The following is a 15,251-nucleotide window of genomic DNA, read 5'->3' as shown; positions in this document are numbered from 1 at the left end:
CTAAGTGGTTTGGATAGTTTCAAGACGTTATTGATTTTGTTGCTCCAAGGTTGAGGAAATCCTTCCAAGGTCCATTAGGTGACAAAGTCCACCTTGGAAGTATCTACTCACCATGCCACTCGCTGTTGAAGCCTGTCTGGGAGAGCTGTGCAATTTGTTCTGCCATCCAAGGGACTCGATGTCCTCTGCAGGTCTAGTGATGTCACGTCCCCCGTGTGCGTCTGGGCATGCCAACCATTGCACAGGCCTCAGAATCTGAGGAGACCCAGTTCTGACACATGCACTCCATGGTCAGACCACAGATCCTGTGATTTTCACCATGGTTCGAGTTTTGCATCCAGCAGTCCAGTTGGGGGAGTCCCCAAAGAATCCTTGCCAGAGGTGACCGCAGACCTGGCTTGTGTGCCAGCCAGTTAGGGATCCAGCTCAGTCCGTCACCCATATCAGCCTACACATATATTGGTAGTTGCAGTGGTCCACTCAGCTCTGTCCCTTGCCCCATTTCTTATGCAAGCCAACAGATGCTGTGGCCCAATCCAGCCCTGCTCACCACACAGCCGGCCCTCATGTGCACTGGCAGGAACTGCAGCCTAGTCAGAGCAACCTCCCCAAACCCCCATCTGGCCCACCCTCAGCCCTGGTTCCTGGGTAGCCGGTATGTGCAGCAGGCTGGTCCAGTTCGTCCCACATCTCATTCAGCTCTTGTACACATCATTGGGTGCTACCACCTGTCTGGCCAGACCTGCCCCCCGCCCTGATTCTCATGGTCACTGTTGGGAGCTTGCAGCCCATCAGAGGGTATCTACATTTTCCCTACTAGGCACACTCCCAGCCTTGGATCCTGACAGGGCTTGCCCAATATCCCAGCTATCATGCTTACCAGCAGAAACAGTGGCCCAGCACGGGAGCCCCTGCAGTCCCCTTCCCGTGCTCGCCCCCACAGTGTTACTTGTGCTGGTGGGTGCTATGGCCCAGTCTGTCATGGCCTGCTCCATCTTGGCATTCACCAGTGGCTGCTGTTGCCTGGCCTGGCCAGACCCGCCCTCTAGGTCTAGCTCATGCTGCCAGGTGCTGCCGTCTAACCCAGCCCCATTAGCAGATGCTCACATCTTAAAGACCAAGTTGTAGATTCCAGGGCTGAATGGTCATGGGGCTGTGTCACCTTGTATTGCAGGCAGTTACGCCAGCTGCGGGTGGGAATGTACCATGAAGAATGGATGGCATGGTCTTGGTTCCCTCCACCCAGGGAGGGACAGTGCTGGAGGTGGTACAGTATTCAGAACCTCTTGGGGCAGTGGAGTAGGACACAATCCTGGGTGGGTGGGGTTTTGCTGTGTCTTCAGGACATCCCCACAGGTTAGGGGGTTCTTCCTGGGGTGAGGACACAACACAGGCACTTGGGGCACTTGTCCAGAGCCCTGTGGCTCGCCGTGCTTAAAATAAGGAGTAAGTCTTGCTATCAGGAGCTCTGGGACTCTCTCCCTGGGCGCTACTGACAAGGCCGTCTCTGGGGGTCCCTGTCTTTCTGGTTCATGCCATAGTTGGCAGTGAATGAAGAAATAGCTGTCACTACAATTGCAGGAGCCGGGCCTCTCTGAGCCACACTGGAATGAATGCTGCTCTTCATCGCTCTCGTGTTTTTACCTCCAACAGGCGTGTTGCTGTGGGTCAGGCCTGGGGCTGTGAGGAGAGCAAGGCAAGCAGCACCGACTCTAGGAAGCTTATGTGCAGTGGTGGGGTGAGGAGGGAGGAGTGAACGGTGAGACTCAGGGTTAGAGAAGGTTGAAGAACGCAGAACTGACACTAAGTATGCGACTCTAGAATGCTTAAAAGCACCTGGAAGGCAGTCTTTTTTTAAAGATTTATTTTTTATTATTTTTTCATTGGAAAGGCGGATATACAGAGAGGAGAGACAGAGAGGAAGATCTTCCGTCCGATGATTCACTCCCCAAGTGAGCGCAACGGGCCGATACTATGCCGATCCGAAGCCAGGAGCCTCTTCCGGGTCTCCCACGCGGGTGCAGGTTCCCAAAGCCTTGGGCCGTCCTCGACTGCTTTCCCAGGCCACAGGCAGGGAGCTGGAAGGGAAGCGGGGCTGCCGGGATTAGAACCGGCGCCCATGTGGGATCCCGGGCGTGCAAGGCGAGGACCTTTAACCACTTGCGCCACCGCGCCGGGCCCTGGAAGGCAGTCTTAAAGACGGGCAGAGGAGAGCAGAAACACTGACCAGTAATTTGACAACCTTTATTGGCAATGAACAATTTGAAGTGCTGTTCAGTTTCACTGTGGGTTAGTCATCAGGGAAATTCAGACTGTTAGCTCAGGTTGCAAACTGTGGCTGTTGCTAGATTAATTCATTCTGATTTTTTAAAATAAAAGATTTATTTATTTTTATTGGAAAGGCAGATCAGAATTACAGAGAGAAGAGACAGAAAGATCTTCCAGCCACTGATTCACTCCCCAAATGGCTTCAACAGCCAAAACTGAGCCATTCTGAAACCAGGAGCCAAGAGCTTCTTCCAGGTCTCCCACATGGGTGCAGAGTGCCAAGGCTTTGGGCCATCCTCCATTGCTTTCCCAGGCCACAAGCTGGGAGCTGGATGGGAAGTGGAGCTGCCGGGATTAGAACTGGCACTCATATGGGATCCTGGACGTGCACTTGCAAGGCGAGGACTTTAGCCATTGAGCTGGGCCCTCATTGTGAAGACTAAAATGGACTCTGGAAAGACCTGGCCAGTGGGAGTGGGACAGATGGTTGGCCTCCCAGGTCCTTGTGTCCTGCTAGTTTCTTTCTTCCCAGTCCTGTACCAGGGTACTTACTGCTCTGTGGGAGCTCATGAGGGTGGGAAGTGCTGTTTGGCTCTGGAGCGTTGGGGTTCAGTGAATCCGAGTGCGATTCCAAGGCGAGTGAAATGACTTTCATTTTATAAACAAGAAGCACCTCGAGCGAAATAATCACTTATTATGGGGTTTTTGTAGTAAGAGATTCAAAAGCTATGTGACAGTGAGCAAGTACATGATTAGGGGCTAATGGTGACACAAAGCAGAAAGCCTGTGATAGGAACTTACGATGCATAGGTTGGAGGTCCTGGTCATATCACTTCAATGCAGAGTAATAAAACTGCATGCCTCGAAGTAGCTGTCTTTCCCATAAATCCCAAGATTCCTCCTGTCTCCTGTCTGCCTCCTGGTGTTTTCAGGAAGCAGGAGCTTTTTCTGGTAACAGGCTGCAGGTGTCTCTTTGGAGATTCCATACCTCTAGGAGTACAGGCACGTTTACAATGAACCCTTACACTGGAGGCACGCACTTAGTAGGCTGTGACTGCAGTACTAAGTGGTTTCATTCCCCCCCACACACTGCATCTATTCAGAATCCCCCAAGGGGGAAACATTTCCCGGTAGGAATTGGGATTCAGAATAGCCTTTCCTTGGGCCTTTGGGTGAAGAGTTGTTGGCTGGCCTGGTCTCAGTCGTCTCCCCAGACTGCAGCCAGGTGAGCTCCTGCAGGAGCTTCCTTCGTGACTGGGGCAGCTCTATGAGGGGCTTCGTGGAATCTGCTGATGGCCAGGCCTGGTGGCAGGGAAAGGACAGGCCCCACGATGGCGCATTGGCCGAGGTAGGCTGTTAAGTGTGACTGCCTTTACACAGGGTGATCTTGTAATGTCTGGAAGTGATACTGTGGACTTGTGGGGGGATGTTGGTGATGGCCCATACACCGGCTACTCCTGAGAGCCTAGGTGGGGACACTGGCCACTTTGGAGGTACTGAGCATCTGTAGCGTGCTGTGTGGAACAGGGACTGTGTGTGCAGGTGCTGGTGGGGAGTTTTCCGAGCTGGATGGCCCTTCCTGGAACCCTGCAGCCAGCCTTGATTGGATAAGCCTGGAATCCCTGGGCAGGGCCAGCTCAGGGATCAGCACTGACAAGACCAGTCACAGCCTGCTAGGTTCTGGGCTGAGCCCTCCTCCCAATCGAGGCCGATGATATGCGGACAGACCTCACAGGGGGACCAGTGTCGTGACGGCATCCCCTGTGTCCTGTCACCCAGCTGTGCCGCATCCTCAGCCAGGTGTCAGCCACATGATGCCCATTGCTCTCCTGAGTGTATCTGACTTTTTCTCCTCCGTGCTTCTTTCCTGTAGGAGTCGGAGTCTGAAGCGAAAGTCGATGGAGAGACCGCGTCAGACAGCGAGAGTCGAGCCGAGCTGGCTCCCCCGCCAGTGCCGGCAGATGACACTCCAGAGGTCCTCAATAGGGCCCTTTCCAACCTGTCCTCCAGGTAACCGGCTTGGTGAAGTCTGCAGGCTTGTTAAGAGAGGGGACAGGGTGCCCACTTCCCTGCTGGTCCCCACTGCTGTCATCTGGTGCTTGGCAGTGATGGCACAGAGGGTGGCCAGGATTGGGGGGCAGCCCCTCCCAGAGGGAGCTGGCCCTGGAAGGGTGCTCTGGGCAGTCCAAGGAGGAGGAAGAGTGGGGACCTAGGACGGAATGGGCGAGGTTGGCAGGCGTGGCAGACTGCCAGAACTTGACCTTGTGTTGGTGACCAAGAGGCAAACTGCTTTTTGCTGGCAGCCCGAATTTTTGGCTACAAGATTAGTTTTCCCTCTCCCAGATACTTTCATGATGAATAACTCTTTAAATTCTCTCAGATACATTGGGAATACTTCAGCTTAGGTGAAACTAGGAGAAAATTTTTTTTAAGATTATTTATTTGAAAGGGTGAGTGAGTAAGAGAGAGAAACAAAGAAAAGAAAGATAGTGAAACCCTAGATGATCACAAAATCCAAGGCCTGGGCTAAGCTGAAGCCAGGAGCCAGCAACTGTTCTGGTCTCTCACTCGGATGGTAGGGGCCCAGGTATTTGGGCCATCTGGTGCTACTTTCCTGGGTACGTTAGCAGGGACCTGGATCAGAGTGGTTGGCACTCTAGCGTGGCAAGCAACAGTTTGACCTACTTTGCTACAACACTGGTCCGAAAGGAAAAGCTTTTGGCCATTGAGAAGCCAGTCCCCCTAATGGCAGCTTTCTGGGTAGATAGGCAACACAACTTACAAGGCCCCAACATTTCATCTGTGTGCCTCCTGCCTTGCCCCCCGAGAGGCTGTGTTGTGCAATGGCTAAGTGCTGGGCTAGACCCCAGCTAGGGCTTGAATGACACAGGGCATGTGAAGTTCTTACAGACGCGGTGATAGTGGTCGTTGTCATTGCTTCGTCCCCTTCCCCCGGGGGGGGGGGCTGTACAGGGCAGGATTGTGCTCCAGGAAGCAGGCTCAGTTTCATCAGGCGGACACAGGAGCAGAGGGCACTGTGTTTCCCTGGGGTTGGCTTGTCTGGGGTTTTTGTCTGATACCTGCCTTGGGCCTGCAGCTGAGTGTTCTGCAGTCCTCGGGGCCCCTGCTGGAACCCTGGTTGTAGATGAGGCTTGGGCGCTAGGGGCCCTGTTGCCACCAGCACGTGGCTGCTGCCTCCTTGAGAGTGACCAGGGCTCCGGAAAGGACAGAATGCAAGGCCTTCCAATCTCTGAGGGGGGACCTGGGCCTGGCGGGTGGAATTTGGATTCTTTCAGGATCCTAACCCGTGTTGTCTTTCCTCCCTGTACTCTAACCAGATGGAAGAACTGGTGGGTGAGAGGCATCCTGACCCTGGCCATGATTGCATTCTTCTTCATCATCATCTACCTGGGACCAATGGTTTTAATGATGATTGTAAGTGCCATTTACATACGATTTTGTTTTAAGGATTTATTTTCACTTAATTTGAAAGGCAGATGGACAGAGGGAGAAGCCCGTGGAGATCTTAGGTTTGCTGGTTCATTCCTCAAGTGCTTGTGGTAGGCTGAGGTGAGCCAGACCTGAGCCGGGCCACCCAGATCTCCCACTTGGTAGGGGCTCAGCTACCTGAGTCATCCTCTGCCACCTCCCAGGGTGCACGTTAGCAAGGAGCTGGAATTGGAAGCGGAGCTGGTACTGGATTTATTTTTATTGCAAAGTCATATATACTGAGAAGAGGAGAGACAGAGAGGAAGATCTTCCATCCGATGATCCACTCCCCAAGTGACCGCAATGGTCGATGCTGTGCCAATTTGGAGCCAGGAACTTCCTCCAGGTCTCCCACATGGGTGCAGGGTCCCAAGGCTTTGGGCTGTCCTCGACTGCTTTCCCAGGCCACAAGCCAGGGAGCTGGATGGGAAGTGGAGCAGCCAGGATTAGAACCAGTGCCCATTAGAACCGGTCCAGGTGCATTCAAGGCAAGGACTTTAGCTGCTAGGCCGTTGCACTGGGCCCGGAGCTGGTACTTGAACCCAGGCTCTTGGGTATGGGATGTGGGCGTCCCCAGCAGTGTCTGAACCACCTCTTCATGCAAGGCTCTCTTGCGTGCAGGCACTGACTGAGTTGGTTAGGAGCTAGTGGGGAACCAAGGCTCCTCAGAGCACTTCTGCCTAGAATAGCTGTACCCTGCCCTTTCAGCTGCCAGCTGGAGGGTCATCAGCAGCTGCCAGCTGTTTGTGGTTAAAGATTTCTTCACATTTCTTTGAAAGTTTGTTGAAGAAGCAGAGAAACAGAATGTGTACAAGAATGTGCCTACACCCAGGAGCTCACCCCTGACATTTCATAACGGGCAGGGCTGGGCTGGGCTGAAGCTGGATCTGAGAAGTCAGTTGGGAGTCTCCCACGTGTGTGTGAGGTTCCTGTCACTTGAACCATCACTTCTGCCTTCCCAAGTCTGCAGCAGCAGGAAGCTGGAGTCAGGAATCGAACTCACGAAGACATTGTGGTACAGGATGTAGATATCATTTTTTCTTTTTTTGAGATTTATTTATTTTATTGGAAAGTCAGATTTACAGAGAGGAGAGACAGAAAGATCTTCCATCTGCTGGCTCACTCCCCAAGTGGCCGCGATGGCCAGAGCTGAGCTGATCCAAAACCAGGAGCCAGGAGCATTATCTGCGTCTCCCACGTGAGTGCAGGGTCCCAAGGCTTTGGACTGTCCTCTGCTGTTTTCCCAGGCTACAAGCAGGGAGCTGGATGGGGAGTGGAGCAGCCAGGATACGAACCAGCGCCCATATGGGATCCAGGCGCATTGATGGCGAGAACTTTAGCCACTAGGCTACCGCTCCAGGCGTAAGATGTAGAAATCTTAACTGTTGGACTAACACCTGCTCCCTGGGTTTTAATTCTTTTTTTAAGATTTATTTATTTTTATTGGAAAGACAGATTTATTTACAAAGAGAAGGAGAGACAGAGAAAGATCTTCCTCCTCTAGTTCACTCTCCAAATGGCTGCAATGGCCAGAGCTAAGCTGATCCAAAGCCAGGAGCCAGGAGCTTCTTCCTAGTCTCCCACATAGGTACAGGGTCCCAAGGATTTGGTCCATCCTCCACTGCTTTCCCGGGTCTCAAGTAGGGAACTGTACAGGAAGTGGAGCAGCTGGGACATGAACCTGTATCCATTTGGGATCCCTCGCTCTTGCAAGACGAGGATTCAGCCCTAAGCCGTCTCTCTGGGCCCCAGTTTATGATTCTTGCTGTGTACAACCCTGGCTGTGTCTGCGCACTGCTCCCAGTTTGGTGTTGTTTTTGTGGGGCCTTCTTCCAGGGCTTAGCTCTATGCCAGTCCTAGTTGCTCTGTCTGCTCGCTCTCCTAGATTGGTCAGACTACACACAGCTGAACCTGCGGCCAGGCAGTGTGGGATTTTCAAGCATTTAAATTCATTCAGAAGAGGAAGGGGTTGTTTGAACCCTGGGAGGTTCTGGGATAAAAAGTTGATTGAGGGGGTGCAGGCAGGCATTGTGGAGCAGTAAGTTCAAACTTCTGTGTAGGATACTAGCATCTGGTATCAGTGCCTGGAAGTCAGTCCCACCTCTGCTTCTTGTCCAGCTGCTTGCCAGCACAACTGGGAGACAGCAGATGATGACTCAAATACCGGGGTCCCTACAACTCACTTGGGAGGTCTGGATGGAGTTCCTGGCTCGTGGCTGAGGCCTGGCACAACCCTGGCCATTGTTGACATTTGGGGAGTGAGCTGGTAGAAGGCAGATAGCTCTCTGTCTCTATGCTCCTCAAAGCAATATGTCTGTACACTTAAAGGTTCATGGAAGGGTTAGCACTGTGGCATAGTGCGCTAAGCTTCAGTCAATGACCCTTGCGTCCCAAATGTGCCAGGGTTTATTTCTGGATGCTCCTCCTGAAGTGCCTGGGGCAAGCAGCAGAGGATGGCCCTGGAGCCCCTGCACTCATGTCCAAGGTGGATGAAGCTCCTGGCACCAGCCTGGCCCAGCCCTGGCTTTTGTGGTCTTTGGGGAGTAAACCAATATATGGAAGTTTTCACTCTTTCCTCTTTCTCTGTCATGCATCTCTCTGTGTAACTCTGCCTTTCAAAGAAAAAAAAAAAAAGGAAGCCTGTATTTTATTGTAAGAAGTTGGATCTATAACACAAGGGGCAGAATCGTGGTGGGAGTGAGGCTTTTCTTGGGTAGAATGGCTTTTCTTGACGGCCTGTGAGCTGTTGGTAAGCTCACGGTAACTGGGCAGGCAGTGAGTGTCTGATGCTGTGTCTTGCAGGTCATGTGTGTTCAGATTAAGTGTTTCCATGAGATAATCACTATTGGCTACAATGTCTACCACTCCTATGACCTGCCCTGGTTCAGAACCCTCAGCTGGTAAGCGCTTTGGGGATGTGGGTGGGGTGCTTTGTGGCAGGTGTTCGCAGAGAGGCTGGGTGGGACCAGGAGAGGTCACCGCAGGCTCGCACAACAGCCGCGAGACCCGGCTCCACTTACAGGTACTTCCTGCTGTGCGTCAACTACTTCTTCTACGGCGAGACTGTCACGGATTACTTCTTCACGCTGGTCCAGAGAGAGGAGCCTTTGCGGATCCTCAGCAAATACCATCGCTTCATTTCCTTCACTCTCTACCTGACAGGTGGGCCGCTTGTGTGTCACGTCCCCCTGTGACTGGCCGTGCGAGTGGGGGGCTCCTGGGTCAGGCGTGGACTCCAGCCCCCAGAGGGAGCGGAGCGGAGGCTGTGTCAGGCTGAGCAGCACGGCTGTTACTAAGTGGAGATGGAGGGGGCTGCAGTCTGTGCCCTCCCCGGAGGACAGCAGAGCATGGCCGTGGCCTGACTGCAGAGATTCTTCTGTGTCATGCAGGAACTTGCTTTGTTTAGGTGACTGCCTTGAAGGGACGTTACAGCCTAGGGCATTTTACCGTATTTAGGTTGAACAAGTTTGAATGGGGTCCGCTGCGGTAGCCTACTGGCTAAAGTCCTCGCCTTGCATGCACCAGGATCCCATATAGGTGCCGGTTCGTATTGTGACTGCTCCACTTCCCATCTAGCTCCCTGCTCGTGGCCTGGGAAAGCAGTCGAGGACAGCCCAAGGCTTTGGGACCCTGCACCCACGTGGGAGACCTGGAGGACCGGCTCAGCTCTGGCTGTTACGGCCTCTTGAGAAGTGAACCAGCAGATGGGAGATCTTTCTGTCTCTCCTCTCTGTAAATCTGCCTTTCCAATTAGAAATCAGTAAATCTATTTTTAAAAAGTTTTGCAGTCTCAGCAAGGAAGTTAGTTTCCCCTCATGTTTATTTAGTTATCTTTACAGATAGTCAAATAATAACATTACTATAAAGTCAGCTAAGGTTTTAGACGCCTCGTAATAGTGCTGTGGGTTTTCATTTAGACTCCTTGTAACAGTGCTGTGCGTTCTCATTGCTGTCTTCAAAGCCCGTTGGAAGCACTGGCGATGTTTGCTTTCCCCTGTCTGGCCCGCCCTGAAGTGGTCCTTGGCGGAGTGAACAGCACCTGGCTCTGTAGTGTTGCCTCCCTGCCATGCGCCTGCAGTGGGGTATGAGAGAGCAGGCGTCAGGCTTGGGGCAGCTCACGGCAGTCAGGCCTGCTGCTGCGGATCCCTAGCACCAGGGGCCGGCCTTCTTCCCTTTCTTCTGATGTGGAGCTGCTGCCTTTTTTTTTTTTTTCCCCCACTCAGGGTGGTCTTGAGCCCCTTGTATTCTGAGTCCTTTCCAGCCCTGTTCTCAAGGTCTAGGGCTGGTGAGCTTTTTTTAGATGGTAAACATTTCAGGTGTGGGGGACCTTGGGTCTCTGTTGCAGGCGCTCAGCTCTGCCACGGTAGCACAAAAACAGCTGCGGACATGGATGGCTGCGTGGATGGATGGGTGGGAGGGTGGATGGAGGGACGGACAGACGGGAGGACAGATGGCCGGGCCGACTGTCCTGGTAAGATTACAGAAAGACCGGCAGCTGACCTGCCCGTGCGTGCTGGCCCCTGCTTTGGGAGCAGACAGTGGTATCAGCAAACCGAGTGTGATCTACAAGGTGATAAAACAGCATCTTCCTTTGTTGTCCTTTTAAAGTGAGGTTTTAATTTATTTGAAATGCCGAGGGGCTGAGGAAGAGATCTGGTGCATTCCCCAATGGCTGTGGTGTTAAGGCAGAGCCGGATGAAGTTAGGAGCCTGCAGCCGACTGAGTCTTCCATTGGGTGGAAGGAGTCCAGGTATTCAGGCCATCTTCTGCTCTCCCAGGCACGTTAGCAGGGAGCTGGATGGGAACGGGAGCAGCCGAGACTTGAGCTGGTGCCCTGACATGGGCTGCCAGCAGCACAGACAGCGGCTTAGCCCACTGCGCCTCAATGTGGCCCTACCTTTATTGTCTTGAAGGAGTCAGTTTTTCTCCTGTGACTGTTCATCCAAATAGTTAGTTTTTCTCCTCCAGCTTTGAAATTGTGCTCTAGTTCGCTGCTGTGGAGACGTGAAGGGACCACTTACCACAGGTAATGGAAGGGCAGGATAAGATAAAGATGGAATGTCATGTGTGTTTTTTTTTTTCTTTCTCTCTTTTTTTTTTTTTTTTTTCCTTCCCTCCCAAAACTAGGTTTCTGCATGTTCGTGCTGAGCCTGGTCAAGAAGCATTACCGGCTGCAGTTCTACATGGTGAGGGAGCATGGCAGGAGGGCCGGTTTGTCTGAGGCCCTGTAGATGCGCCAAGGCCTTTCTCATGCTTTCTGCAGTAAATGGGAGCTCTGGAATGCAGGGTGTCTGTCTGTGTGCAGCTGGAACCTAGAGCATGGAGGAGGGCTTCCTGTTCAGGGCTGGCAGCTGCATCTTCCCAGGCCCAGTGGCTCTTATAGATCCTAGTCTGTGCACTTGGATCCTGGGTGCGGGTGCAGGTGCAGGTACGGATGAGCTGAGATACCTTTTTGGGTCTTTCCCTGCCTCACCTTGAGACTGTCCGCTCCGAGTGCCCCACGTGTTCCATAAAGACCCAGAAAGGGAATAGTACTCGGGCCTTGAGCGCTTGGGTGGGCCTGCCTCCTCATGGGCCACAGAGTCTCTACTCTGTTTAATGGAGAAGCAGAGCTCCTGTCCACCGGTTCACTCTGAGAATGCCCACTTAGGGCTTGGGTTGAGCCAGCTGAAGCCAAGTTTAGGAACTCAGTCTGGGTCTACCAAGTGAAGGGTGAACACGGACCGGGACCACCAACAGCAGCCTCCCAGGGTCTGCATTAGCGGGAAACTCGTCAGGCTCCAGAGCTGGGTGTTGAACCCAGATACTCTGATGTGAACTCAGGCTTGTATCAAGCAGTGTCTTAACCACCAGGCTCACTGCCTGTCCTGGTAACTGCTTTTTATGGGATTCTTTTTTTTTTCTTAAAGATTTATTTTGGGCCTAGCACAGTAGTCTAGTGGCTGAAGTCCTTGCCTTGCATGCACAGGATCCTGTATGGGCACTGGTTCTAATCCCAGTGGCCCTGCTTCCCATATAGCTCCCTTCTTGTGACCTGGGAAAGTAGCTGAGGATGGCCCAAGGCCTTGGGACTCTGTACCCGTGTGGGAGACCCAGGACAGGCTCCTGGCTTCGGATCAGCTCAGCTCTTGCCTTTGAGACTGCTTGGGGAGCGGATGGAAGATCTTCCTCTCTGTCTCTCCTCTCTCTGTGTATCTGACTTTCCAATAAAAATAAATAAATCTTTAAAAAAAGATTTATTTTATTATTACTATTTTTTATTTGAAAGGCAGATACACAGAGAGAGGAGAGACAAAGATCTATGCACCGGTTCACTGGCCACAACAGCTGGAGCTGAGCTGATCTAAAGCCAGGAGTCAGGAGCTTCCTTGGGGCCTCCCACATGCTTGCAGAGTCCCAAGGCCTTGGGCCATACTCTGTTGCTTTCCCAGGCCATAAGCAGGGAGCTGGATGGGAAAGAGAGCAGCTGGGACACAAACTGGTGGTGCCCACATGGAATCCTGGTGGATACAAGGCCAGGGTTCAGCCACTAGGCCATTGCACCAGGCCCTTGATGGACTGTTAACAGTTTTATTGCCAGAATCCTGTTCTGTACCTTTTATTTTGAATAAGCTGGGCATAAAAGCAAGCATTTTTCCTGCTTGTCTCTCAGCAGCTTCTTATTTGGTATTAATTATGCTCTGAAGTTACTTCTGAAGTAAGCTGATAGGTTGAGGGTTTTTTCTTCTTTTGCAGTTTGGCTGGACGCATGTGACTTTGCTGATTGTTGTGACTCAGTCACATCTCGTTATCCACAACCTGTTTGAGGGAATGATCTGGTGAGTGCCTGTGGGAGGGACTGCTGAGAACGGGGGCAGCTCAGCATGCCTGGTGGGTGGTGCTCTCCCAGAGTGCTGGCCTGAGGCCTCAGCTTGTGTTTCTAGCGCCTTCCTGGTGATGCTGCTGGTTGGGACCTGCCTCTGAGAACCACTGCTCTCAACTGGGAGGCAGGAGCAGCTTAGAATCAAAGGCTGTGCCACATGTCAACATGCTGGAAAACTTTAAGGAAGTAGTATGGTTTTCCAAGAAAATGTAAAGTACTGAATGTCATGAAGAAAAAAAAAACAGATTAGTAACTATAAAGGAACGTTGAAAATTGCGTAAATGCCACATTTGACAAAAGTAGAGCAACTAAGTGGGTTATCTAACAACATCTTCATGGTAAGGGGCAAGACGAGATTGGTAACTGATCCGCTTTATAGTCACAGAGAAGCCATTCTCAATAAGTAATAGCAGTGAATCGTGAATCAGAAGAGTAATATCCTTGGTGCCGCGGGTGACACTGCTGCTTGGGGAGCCTGCCTCCCATACCGGAGCACCTGTTCATGTCCTGGCTCCTGGGTTTCCTTCCATCTTCCTGCTAATGCACCTGGAAGCAGCAGGTGATGGCTCAAGTGCTTGAGTCCCTGCCATGCACACAGGATCCAGGACGGAGTTCCTGGCCCCTGCTGTTGACTTGGCCCTGCCCATCCCAGCCGTTGTGCCCATTTAGGGATCGAGCCAGCAGGTGGGAGGGTATGTGTCTTTCCTTCTCTCTGTCATTCTGCCTTTCAAATGAATCTTTTTTATAAAGGAACATGCCATTGCCAAGTAGGATTGATTGTAGAAATCCAGTGGTTTTAATAGGAAGTGATTTTAACAGCTTGCCTAAAGGAGCTGGGCGATTCTGTGAGCAGGTATGAGGGAGGGTGTCGGGAGTGTGGCTCTGACCCCAGGTGGCGCCTGTCTCCAGGCCTCAGCATTGGCATGCACTAGTGCACGCCTTCTGGAAAGTGGGTCAGTATCTATGTGCAAAGTGCTTGGAACCCATCAGCACAGGCAGATGTTTGTAAAACAAATATACTGGTCTGGGGAGGCACCGGCTCCTTGCCTTTCTCAACAAAGGGTATTTCTAAAGGTTGGCATGGGTCAAGCCCCCATCTTTACAGACCCATCTATAATTGGTTCTGCAGTGACTAATATTAAGACCTATAATTATCAGTTTTCAAACTGAGACAAATTAATTACAGTTAAGAGCAGAGTCTGTGCTGGAAGCATTGACAAAGTGAATGCCATGGGGGTGGGAGGCGGGGTGGATCGTAGAGGAAGGTGCCGATGCTCCCGGTCCTGCCTCTGCAGACAGAGCGAGACAGGGCTAAGGGGTGTGTGTTAAGTCAGTTGAGGAATGTAAGGACGTGTGTCAGAGTGAGGGGAGGAGAGATATGGGGCACGTGTGGGAAGGGCCCCTTTCCTGATGCGGGTGGGGAAAGAATTCCAGCTGTTCCAGTTGGGATTTTTGCCCCCAGTCTGTCCTAGGGAAATGTAACCCTCAGAGAGCTAGTGACAAGGAGTACAGCAATGAATTATGCACTAGACTTAAAATATGTTTAGAATTGTAGAGATTTGACAAGAAACTCGAAAGGCTTAAGGTGAGTATTTTTGGGAAAGGGGATAGCGATAGGCAAAAGAACATTTTACTTTTCCTGTGTGGTTTAACTTGTCCTCATGTTCCTTTGCAATGGAAAGAGCGGCTGACGTTTGATAGAATGTCATCTCTTTATTCACCGGTCTTTCAGTAAACATGTGACTGCCAACTCTGTACCACATACTCTGTACAGCTTGTGTGATATTTTCTTCTCTTACAACTTTTTAAAAAAAGTATTTTACTTTTATTGGAAACACACATTCACAAAGAGAAAGAGATGCAGAGAGGAAGATCTTCCATCTGCTAGTTCACTCCCCAAATGGCTGCAATGGCTGGAGCTGTTGATCCAAACCCAGGAGCCAGAAGCTTCTTCTGGGTCCCTCACATGGTTGCAGGGTCCCAAGACTTTGGGCCGTCCTCCATTGCTTTCCCAGGCCACAAGCAGGGAGCTGGATGGGAAGTGTAGCAGCCAGGATACCAGCCGGCATCCGTATGAGTTCCTGGCACTTGCAAGGCAGTGGATTAGCCAATCGAGCCATCACGCAAGGCCCTTATAACTTACTTCTTCCTGGATTATAAGTATTCCGTGGATTGTGGTGCTGGAATGTGTGACCGGCATTGTGCTGTGGACTTGGGAGGCATTGTTGTCTTGTTGGGGTTGAGCCTCACTTTGGTGTATTTCCTAGGTTCATTGTCCCCATTTCTTGTGTGATCTGTAATGACATCATGGCCTACATGTTTGGCTTTTTCTTCGGCCGGACGCCCCTCATCAAGGTAAATGGATTGCCCCTGTGGGATCTGTGACGTTCCAGACAAGTAGAGCTGTGCATGGGACCGGAGTGTGCGGGGAGGTTATCCTAGCTGGTGTTGTCCTGGTGGCCGTGTCTTTGTGTCACCCTGGTGATTGACTGGCAATTAATTGCTTGTAAGAGAAAAGCTAAAAACAAACACTTGCCATTATTTATTTATTAAAAAGAGAGAGAGAAAGACAGCTATTAAAATATTTTTAAAGACTGTCTAGACACACCTTGATGGGCTTTGATCTGGATTC

At 51.6% G+C, this 15,251-nt stretch overlaps 1 protein-coding gene across 1 annotated transcript in view; it reads left to right on the top strand.

The window, feature by feature from the left end:
• CDS2 (CDP-diacylglycerol synthase 2) overlaps window positions 1–15,251 on the top strand; it is a 62,397-nt gene that overhangs the window by 37,460 nt on the left and 9,686 nt on the right. The window contains exons 2-8 of the mRNA XM_040980989.1: window positions 4,142–4,278; window positions 5,607–5,703; window positions 8,560–8,657; window positions 8,780–8,919; window positions 10,885–10,943; window positions 12,493–12,575; window positions 14,887–14,974. Coding sequence (XP_040836923.1) covers window positions 4,142–4,278; window positions 5,607–5,703; window positions 8,560–8,657; window positions 8,780–8,919; window positions 10,885–10,943; window positions 12,493–12,575; window positions 14,887–14,974 — 702 coding nt within the window. The remainder of the gene's footprint in view (window positions 1–4,141; window positions 4,279–5,606; window positions 5,704–8,559; window positions 8,658–8,779; window positions 8,920–10,884; window positions 10,944–12,492; window positions 12,576–14,886; window positions 14,975–15,251) is intronic.

Source organism: Ochotona curzoniae, unplaced genomic scaffold (assembly GCF_017591425.1).
Source record: "Ochotona curzoniae isolate NIBS_2020 unplaced genomic scaffold, NIBS_Ocur_1.0 contig_3520, whole genome shotgun sequence".
Lineage (NCBI taxonomy): Eukaryota > Metazoa > Chordata > Mammalia > Lagomorpha > Ochotonidae > Ochotona > Ochotona curzoniae.
Note: the sequence above shows the minus strand (reverse complement) of the source record. Positions and strands in the feature narration are given on the sequence as shown.